The 9,562-nt window shown below is 38.5% G+C and overlaps 1 protein-coding gene across 1 annotated transcript; it reads left to right on the forward strand.

The window, feature by feature from the left end:
• Window positions 1–5,452: 5,452 nt before the first annotated feature.
• On the forward strand, window positions 5,453–8,933 carry LOC124863468 (L-amino-acid oxidase-like). The gene is made up of 4 exons (XM_047357848.1): window positions 5,453–5,583; window positions 5,673–5,782; window positions 5,927–6,128; window positions 7,641–8,933. The coding sequence occupies exons 1-4, from the start codon at window positions 5,476–5,478 to the stop codon at window positions 7,704–7,706; spliced, it is 486 nt and encodes a 161-aa protein (XP_047213804.1). The 5' UTR covers window positions 5,453–5,475; the 3' UTR covers window positions 7,707–8,933.
• Window positions 8,934–9,562: the final 629 nt, after the last annotated feature.

Here is a 9,562-nt window from a genome sequence, read left to right on the forward strand (position 1 = left end):
ACTACACTGTGGATGTTTCTGAGTAATTTTTTTATTAATCTATTTATCCATCAGAAAAGAGACAAAAAGTTAAAAAATGGATCAAATTGAAATAAAACAGCATTCTGTTAAGACAGTGTCTCACCCACGGCCAAAATTGAATAGATTAAAAAATAATCTAAAAGGAGGAAATCAGGAAAATCTAATAAAAATAAACACAACTCAGACCGAAAAGAAAAATAAAACAATTAAATGTGGCTTACTGAACATAAGATCTCTCTCTTCAAAGACATTGCTAGTTAGTGACCTGATTTGTGACAATCAGATTGATTCATTTTGCCTCACAGAAACCTGGCTGCAGCAAGAGGATTATGTTACTATAAATGAGTCAACTCCTATTAATTATTTAAATTTTCACATTCCTCAAACTACTGGGCGAGGAGGAGGAGTAGCAACCATCTTTCAGTCGGATTTATTGATTAGCCCCAGACCAATCAATAGCTACAACTCTTTTGAATATTTAATCCTTAGTTTTCCTCATCCAAATTGCAAAGCACTAAAACCTCTTCTGTTTGTTGTTTTGTACCGTCCACCAGGCCCTTACTCTCATTTTTAGATCAGTTTTCTGACCTTTTATCTGATTTAGTGTTAAATACAGATAAAGTTATTATAGTGGGGGATTTTAACATTCATGTAGATCCTGAAAGTGATAGCCTAAATATAACATTTAATGCTATCTTAGACTCAATTGGCTTTGATCAAAACATTAACAAACCTACCCACCTTTGTCTTCATTCTCTGGACATTGGGCTGACGTTTGGCATTGAGTGTAAAGACATAACAATATTCCTCATAACCCTGTCCTGTCTGACCACTTCTTAATAACATTTGAGTTTAATTTAACTGAGTACTCCACACCTGAAAGAAAATTTCATTATAGTAGATCATTATCAGACGATGCTGTAACAACCTTTAAAGAATCTGTTCCACTTTTAATTTCCTCATTATCACTGAAAAGCACAGTGGAGGGCAATAATTCTGTTTCTTCCCCTTCACAAATTGATTCTTTTGTTCATAGTGTTTCTTCATCATTGCGTGATGCATTAGACAATGCAGCCCCCTTGAAAAAGAAGGTAATCATTAATATGAGGCTGGCTCATTGGTTTAATTCAGAGCTGCGTACTTTAAAGCACAATGTTAAAAAATTGGAGAGAAAATGGCGCTCTACACACCTAGAGGATTCCTACTTAATCTGGAAAAATAGCCTACTGTTGTATAAAAAGACACTTTGCCAAGCTAGAACAGCTTATTTCTCATCATTAATAGAAGAGAACAAGAATAATCCTAGGTTTCTCTTTAGTACAGTTGCTAAACTTACACAGAGTCGTAGCTCTGTTGAGCCATCAATTCCCTTAGCTCTTAGCAGCCATGACTTTATGGGATTCTTCTTAAATAAAATTGATTCTATTAAAAATAAAATCTTTGACATACTCCTGAAGATGATCACTTCATCCTCAGCAAGTGAGACAACATTGGAAATAACTGCAGAACCTGATTTGTGTTTAGACTGTTTGATCCTGTAAAGCTTCCTAAGTTATCAGAAATATTAGCTTCATCTAAACCTTCAACTTGTATGTTAGACCCAATCCCAACCAAATTATTTAAGGAAGTGTTCCCTCTGATTACCAGCCCCATTTTAGATATGATTAACCTATCTTTAGTAAATAGATATGTACCACAGGCTTTTAAGTTAGCTGTAATTAAACCTTTACTTAAGAAACTTTCGCTTGACCGAGATGACTTGAAAAATTACAGACCTATATCCAATTTTCCATTCTTATCTAAAATTCTTGAGAAAATTGTTGTTAATCAAATGTGTGAGCATTTATACAGCAATGACCTGTTTGAAGAGTTTCAGTCAGGTTTCAGAGCTCATCATAGCACTGAAACAGCTCTGCTGAAAGTCACTAATGATATTCTTATGGCCACAGATAATGGACTTGTGTCTGTTCTGGTTCTGTTAGATCTCAGTGCTGCATTTGATACAGTCGATCACAAAATTCTCTTAGAAAGGCTGGAATATGCTGTAGGGATCAGGGGAACAGCGCTAGGCTGGTTTAAATCTTATCTGTCTGACAGATTCCAGTTTGTTCATGTAAATGATAAATCATCTTTAAACTCCAGGGTTAATTGTGGAGTACCACATGGCTCAGTACTTGGGCCAATTCTCTTTACTATATATACGCTTCCAATAGGTCAAATTATTAGGCAGCATGGGATAAATTTTCACTGTTACGCTGATGATACTCAGCTTTACTTATCCATAAATCCTGATGAGCCCAACCAGTTAGATAGACTACAAGCATGTTTTGAAGATATAAAAACTTGGATGACGTTAAATGTTTTGCTTCTAAATTCAGACAAGACAGAAGTTGTCGTCTTTGGACCGGAGTCTTTAAAAAAGAAACTGCTTAGTCAATCACTTAACCTGGATGGCATTAAATTGACCTCTGATAATAAAGTAAAAAACCTTGGTGTTATTTTTGACCAGGACATGTCATTTAAATCCCATATTAAACAGGTTTCTAGGATTTCCTTCTTTCATCTCCGGAACATTGCCAAAATTAGAAATATCCTATCTAGGAGTGACGCTGAAAAACTAGTCCATGCATTTGTTACTTCAAGGCTGGACTATTGTAATTCGTTACTATCAGGATGTCCACAAAATGCAGTTAAAAGCCTTCAGCTGATTCAAAATGCTGCAGCAAGAGTTCTGATGAAAATTAAAAAGAGAGATCTTATTTCTCCTATTTTAGCTTCCCTTCATTGGCTCCCTGTTAAGTCCAGAATAGAATTTAAAATTCTCCTCTTCACATATAAAGCCCTTAATGATCTAGCTCCATCATACATCAGAGATCTGATTGTTCCATATGTTCCTAACAGAGCACTTCGTTCTCAGACTGCAGGTTTACTGGTGGTTCCTAGAGTCTCTAGAAGTAGAATGGGAGGCAGATCTTTTAGTTATCAGGCTCCTCTCCTGTGGAACCAGCTCCCAGCTTTAGTCTGTGAGGCAGACACCCCTGTCTACTTTTACGGCTAAGGCTTAAAACTTTCCTTTTTGATGAAGCTTCTTTAGTTAGAGTGCCTTAGTTTATCCTGAGCTATCTTCCTTATTTTTTACCTCCGTCTTCTTCCCTCCCTGTTGGTTGGAGTAAGGGGGAGTCAGTTTAGCCTAAACCGGCTCAGTATGGTTGAGGTGCAAACACACCCTCCATTTCTGCTACCTGTATGACCCCTTCTCTTTTCCAATGGTTATAATCAGTCTGACAGAGAGAGGTATCCCAATCATTGTGGTGATGACCATCAGTGGGACCCTTTGTGAGGTGCCTTGAGACGACATTGTTGTAAATAAGTGCCGCTTAACTAAATAATCTGAACTGAAACTATCTGTGTAGTTATGCTGCTATAGGCTTAGGCTGCGGGAGGAATAATGACCACTTTCACCCTCTTCGCTACATTCTCACACTACTCTCCAATTTTGCATTGTTTGCTGTTATTCTTCCTAGAAGCTACACCTGGCCTGGCTCTGTGTCTGCCTGTAACACCTTTCTGGAGAGGGGAATCGTCCGAGCTTCTGCTGGCAACAACTTAATGCTCACCTTCTACCGATGATCCACATAGCCCTGTCTTTTAGTGTTTAACCCTTTCTCTCTCCTAGACATGGAAATTGACTGAGCTTTTACTGTAACCTAATTATAGTGCTCTCTTTCAGACTCTAACCTTGAAAACTGGCTCGAGTTTATCTGTTCTTTCTTCAGGTGAAACGACTAAAGGAGCTACATCCATTAACATTTACTTTTCCTTCCCATAGAAAGTACTTCTGGATCAGTGCTTCTGTCTTCTTTTTGTGTCTCTGCTCTGTTCTCTCAAACCCCCAGTCGGCCGTGGCAGATGGCCGCTCACACTGAGCCTGGTTCTGCTGGAGCTTTCTTCCTGTTAAAAGGGAGTTTTTCCTCTCCACTGTCGCTACATGCATGCTCAGTATGAGGGATTGCTGCAAAGTCAACGCCAGTGACTGTCCACTGTCTCTACATGCTCATCCGGGAGGAGGGAATGCTGCAAGTCACTGACTGGAAGCAATCTGCTGGGTTTCCTTAGATAGAAAAACTTTTTATCCAATTTGAATAAAAAGCTAACTCTGACTGCACTGTTCAATTGTTAGGATTAATTGGAATGTATGCACCTGACTGTTGTGAAGTGCCTTGAGACAACATGTGTTGTGAATTGGCGCTATATAAATAAAACTGAATTGAATTGAATTGAATGTGAGTATTCTCATTAATTCTTTTTTTAATTGTTTGACTAGCAGGACTGTTTTAGCTGCAGCAGAAATCAGAATTATTTTATTGTTTTTAAAGTAGGGTTGAGAACAAGCCAGGCTACTTCTATGCCTGATCTGAAGTCTGGATAAATGGGATTTAGTCAGAAAAAAGATTATTGGGAAAAACCTGAGAAAGAAAACATGCAGCTGGAGATTAGCAAAGCTAAACTGGTTTACATTTCTTTTGGTAGAGCCAAAATGGACAAGATTAGAAATGAGAAACTAAATAAAAATAACAATGATAACATTAATGCAAGATGCTACTTGCTGTTCCAAAGTCGGTCTTCTCCAACATAAATGTCTTAATCCTAGCTGTATATAAAAGGATTACACAAGACACTGTAGATTTTGCTAGTCATAATTGTTTTGGCTTGAGAATTGAAGCCCACGTGCTGTCATCTGTATTTACTTCCCTAAAACAATGTACTGAATGTTATTCCAAGTCTTCATCTGTGCAATCAGGTCACTTCAGTGTCATAGACTGTTCACTCTGGAGTCTGATGGTATTTAAAACTACTATGTGAACAACCATGCAACAGAAATTAGATCTGAGCAAAAAACTGTAATAGAGCATTTAGAGCTGTAGTGTGAATGTAGCCTTGGGGAACAAGTTTCGTTGATTCTATTATATTCAGTTCTGAATTAATATTAATTTTCTGAATTGGATTCATGGGAAAAAAACTGAGCAGTGATCAAAAGTTTGCTCTTTGATGGATGGAGTGATGGATGGATGGATTGATGGATGGATGGATGGATAATATTGTCTCAGTTTGTATTGCATTTGTTTCAAGATAATATTTGCAATATTTGTCATTTGTGTATGTCGTAATTTCAATAAGAATAAATAATAAGTTACATTTCAGGCCTCATCTTCTTTTTATACGATTTCTAACTTACCCAACCAGGTTACATTGTAATCGGCCTTCTGTCTGTTAACCATACCCACATGCTTTAAACAATAACTCAGCCTGTGATGTCTTTTGGTCTTTGTACCTCCAGTTACCTTTGGCCTATTTCTGCTGCTGCTGACTCTGCAGCAAAGCCACTCTTCCTCTTCACTCAGCCTAAAGAAAACTTTGGAGGAATGTTTAAACGACACAGACTACAATGAACTGATGGAGATAGCAGAAAATGGCCTCCCAAAGATAACCACACCTTATCGTGTTGTTATTGTTGGGGCTGGATTCACTGCTGCCAAGCTGCTGCAAGAAGCTGGACATGAGGTAGATGCAAAAGAGTAACATATTAACTCATGAATTTTCCACTGATCTGTTTAAGATGCATTTTTAAATTTTTGTTATGTCTAAATAAGGTAACCATATTGGAGGCAAGTGAGCGAGTAGGACAGGTGTTGACCCATAGGAATGAAACAGAGGGCTGGTATGTTGAATTAGGGGCCATGAGGCTTCTATCTTTTCATCAGTAAGTAGAAATGCTTTCAAATATATTATTTTTTGTGTCTGACAGTCTGAAAACCTGTTGATTCTTTAGTTCAAAGCACATTATAGAACTCAAAATTTCGATTAATTTAGAGCCTAGGGTCACCATGTAAAAACCTCCTTACAGAATTCTCCACGCGTTCATCCAGCAACTGAACATCTCATTGAATTACTTCAACATGACTGACAACAACACCTATTACCTGGTGAATGGGAAGAAACACAAGACTTCAGATGTGACTAAAGACCCCAGCATCCTGGATTACCACCTACCATCTAATGAGAGGAATAAATCAGCCCATGATCTGCTTCAGGAGGCATTACAGGAGGTAAATGAGAAGACATGAGAGGTCTGCCAGCAATTAACACCCAACAGCTTTCGATAAATTGCTTAGATTTTTACAAGAACACAAAACTCAGAATAATTTGCTTGTTTTGTAGATCTCCTTTTACATCTTGGTTGTGTACGGGTTAAATCCAGTCACAATAGAAAAATCATATCTTGATGCAAATTCTGCTTCCTGTTAGTACAAAATAAAGTTACAAGACATGGGTGTGATGCAGCACTGTAGAGATTTTATTGCTTCTCTGTGAAGGTAAGTTTCAGTTTGTTGCATCCAGAATTAGGTGGAGGCATATTATTGATAGCAATTGTTATGGAAAAAGTTTTATTTATAAAAGAGAGATTGATGATTTTCACTCACATCAGCTTCATTATAACCTTGACAGGGGAGAACATTTTTACACCACCAGACATGTGTTCACTAGCCCTGCCAAACCATTCTGACAAGACAAAGTAAGAGAAATCTCTTATAACAACTTCAAGGTGATCCCCATGAAAACAGGACTCACCCAGCTGACTGAGTGACAATTAAAAATAAATGTATAATGAGATAAATAACTAAAAGAATAACAAAAGTGACTACTAAAATTGAAACCTACTTGCAATAAGAAAATAAAAACACATAGTTGAACTAAAATGAAATAAGAAAAAAATACAAATAAAACAGCATGAAAAATAATGATCCACTATGTGTGTGTGTTCACTACCCATGTACAGAAGGATCATTAGGGGGAGGAGACAATAAAGGCAAGGCAACACAAATTAATTTTTATTAAAATGAAGATTAAATGGAATTTATACAATGTAAAATCATCAAAATCATCATCATCATGAGAGTAAATTAAGCTGTTAATAGTCATCAGAGCTGCTGGATGGACAAAGAGTCATCAGTCAGGGTTCAGGGGATCATTACAAGACAAGTAAAGGTGATTTTATTAATACTAGAGGGGGCACTCAAAATAGAACAATTAATAGGTGAGGGAGTCGTGTGTAAAGCTAAGAACAGGGTGGCCTGTGTTCTTAAGAGTTAACAGTATGACAAAGCAAAACCCTTTTATGACAAAGCAGAACCCCATGTTATTCATCCGGCCAGGTATTTCTTTCTGTGAAATCGGGTTCAACCTGTAACAATATTTCATTAGAGGAGATTCAAATAAGTGACCAAAATGTGAGGGGTGGTGGGACTAGGGAAAGGACTAGGACTTTACACAAGTCAGGGCCCCATAGTCCTGTCGGGGTCTGGGAGTTTTTGTGCTTGGGCTTTTCCCACCTGCTATTAACTGTTCTTGGCCCGTAGAGGGCACTGTTGCTCCTGGGTGCAAGTGGACAGGTGTTAACCATCTCCTGATTGCTGACTGGGGGTATTTAAAGCTGAAGCTACCAGTACTTCATCGGCTGAGTGTTAACCTACAGTGGTAACAATCTTTAGCCCAGATCTAAGCTTGTTTCAAGTTTCTCTAAGTTTCCAAGACTTACTTCCTCATGTCCTCCTTCTCAGGTTCAAGACCTGCTTGATCCAGCCTCGAGTTCTGGTGTTAAGCAAACTTCTGACCTCTGGATCTAGGCACCTTCGATGCTCCTGGACTTTCAAGATTCAAGTCTCAAGTTTCCTTCTTGGATTAACTCCTGGCTGGCAGCTTCAGGATCGACAACTAACCGGCCCAAGTCAGCAGCAAACCCTGTCCAATAATCTCGCTGTGGATGGTGCAGATGACGGCATTCTGCTAATGGCAGACAGCTTGCATCTGGAGAGAAGGCTTGATACAGGCCTTGCAGTCAACATTCTTCAGTACTGTGACAATGTTTAGGGAAGGCCTGAACCCAAAGACCCAAATACAATTTCAAAATTCTCTATCTGTGGAGGTTAGGGTTAGAGTTTGGGTATGATTTGTCAAAGGAATTAAACCCATACATTCAGACAGATTTTCAGAATGTGGCCTGAGAAGCTGTGCATGAGTTACTTCTCTCACAATGTCACTAAGTCCTCCCTGGAGATATTAGCAACTTTTCCCTATAATTTGCACTACTGTTCCCCATAAATACTAAAACTTTTGTAACCCAGCGTTTCATTTTATTTCATTAACGCCGACATCTACCAAGGCTGAAATCCCTTTATTTTATGCATGGTCCAACCCATGCATTAATTTAGCAATTTATAATACTGAGTCATTTTGGTAGTTATCTGTCACTGCTAGTGTAGCCATTTCCTTCTTGCTAATAGACTGGACACACAAGGGACACATCCCCCAGGAGGTGTTCCAATGCCCTGATTGATTTATTTTGCTTTGATAATCATCAGGATCCTGTTTAAAGATAAGTGCACAGAATTCAAAGAGATCTCAAATAAATACATGGATCCAGATTTTCTGCTGCTTTGCCAATTGGGGGTTTTCATTGATGTCACTGAAGTTGCAGCCTCACTTCCAGTCCACCATCTTGGGTGTCTTGTGGTCATCAACAAGATGGATCCATATTTTAGTTTGTTTAGCGCAAATCCGGACGATGGGCTGCACATAATTTTTAGTATGCAACTGTTTTTCATAGCCACAACTTAGGCTAAAGTCCATGGTAAGTTCAATATTGCCGTTTATAGGATAACTACATAATATGGTATATATTACTAGATAATACATTTACAGTATAACAGTAAAGGTAAAATGCAGTCTACATTGTCAGCACCTGAAGTCCTGATAACTCTTGATCTGTGGGAGCTTCTGGAAGCAGGAACTCAGGTGTGCTTGCTAGTCAAACGCCTGACCATCACTACGCCACCTTCCAGTACCTAAGATGTTTATTCAAAATCAGCGTTTACGTCTTCCTCCGGGGTCCGAGCGCCAAAAAGATAATCTTTCATTAATAAACTCTCTAACTGTCATCTTGTTGTTTCTCTATTATGTGAGTTTTTCCAGATTGAAATACCTGCTGTGCAAAGTCAACCCTGTAGTGCATCCTGATCTTCTTACTTGAAGGTGGGGAGGTACCGATGGACAATTGATAGTCGTTGCAGTTCTTTTTACAGACAGCATTCATCTCGTTGTAGACGTTCCTCTCTTTTTGAACAAGCTGAAGATGATCCTGTTGCTTTTTGATTGCTGCAGTCTTCCTCTCCTCTGGAAGGTTTGAGCTTCTTATAAGCTGATCATTATTCTGTTGGCATCCCAGCAGAGATCCATATGTGTCCTACAGCTTCTTCTGTGTGGTAGTAGCTGGGTCCAAAGCGCCTTGAAGCGTGATTTGCAAATTGCATGCTCACCTGGAAAGAAACATATTACACAGTTGTTAATTTTTGATGAAGTTTTACATTACTGGTCATTAGAAGGCTTTCACTATTATATAGATATATATTTTTAAACATATCAAGCTCCTTAGCAGACTTTCTATAGAGACGCCACACTGAGGTCTTGGACACATGTGTTGGCA

This window comes from Girardinichthys multiradiatus, chromosome X, assembly GCF_021462225.1.
Source record: "Girardinichthys multiradiatus isolate DD_20200921_A chromosome X, DD_fGirMul_XY1, whole genome shotgun sequence".
Taxonomy (NCBI): Eukaryota; Metazoa; Chordata; class Actinopteri; order Cyprinodontiformes; family Goodeidae; genus Girardinichthys; species Girardinichthys multiradiatus.

Excerpts from the sequence above, each read along its gene's own strand:
- LOC124863468 (XM_047357848.1), top strand. The coding sequence starts at position 5,476 with ATGGAGATAGCAGAAAATGGCCTCCCAAAGATAACCACACCTTATCGT. Across the intron at positions 5,584-5,672 it reads TGCAAGAAGCTGGACATGAG|GTAACCATATTGGAGGCAAG; the intron begins GTAGATGCAAAA and ends TGTCTAAATAAG. Across the intron at positions 5,783-5,926 it reads AGGCTTCTATCTTTTCATCA|AATTCTCCACGCGTTCATCC; the intron begins GTAAGTAGAAAT and ends ACCTCCTTACAG.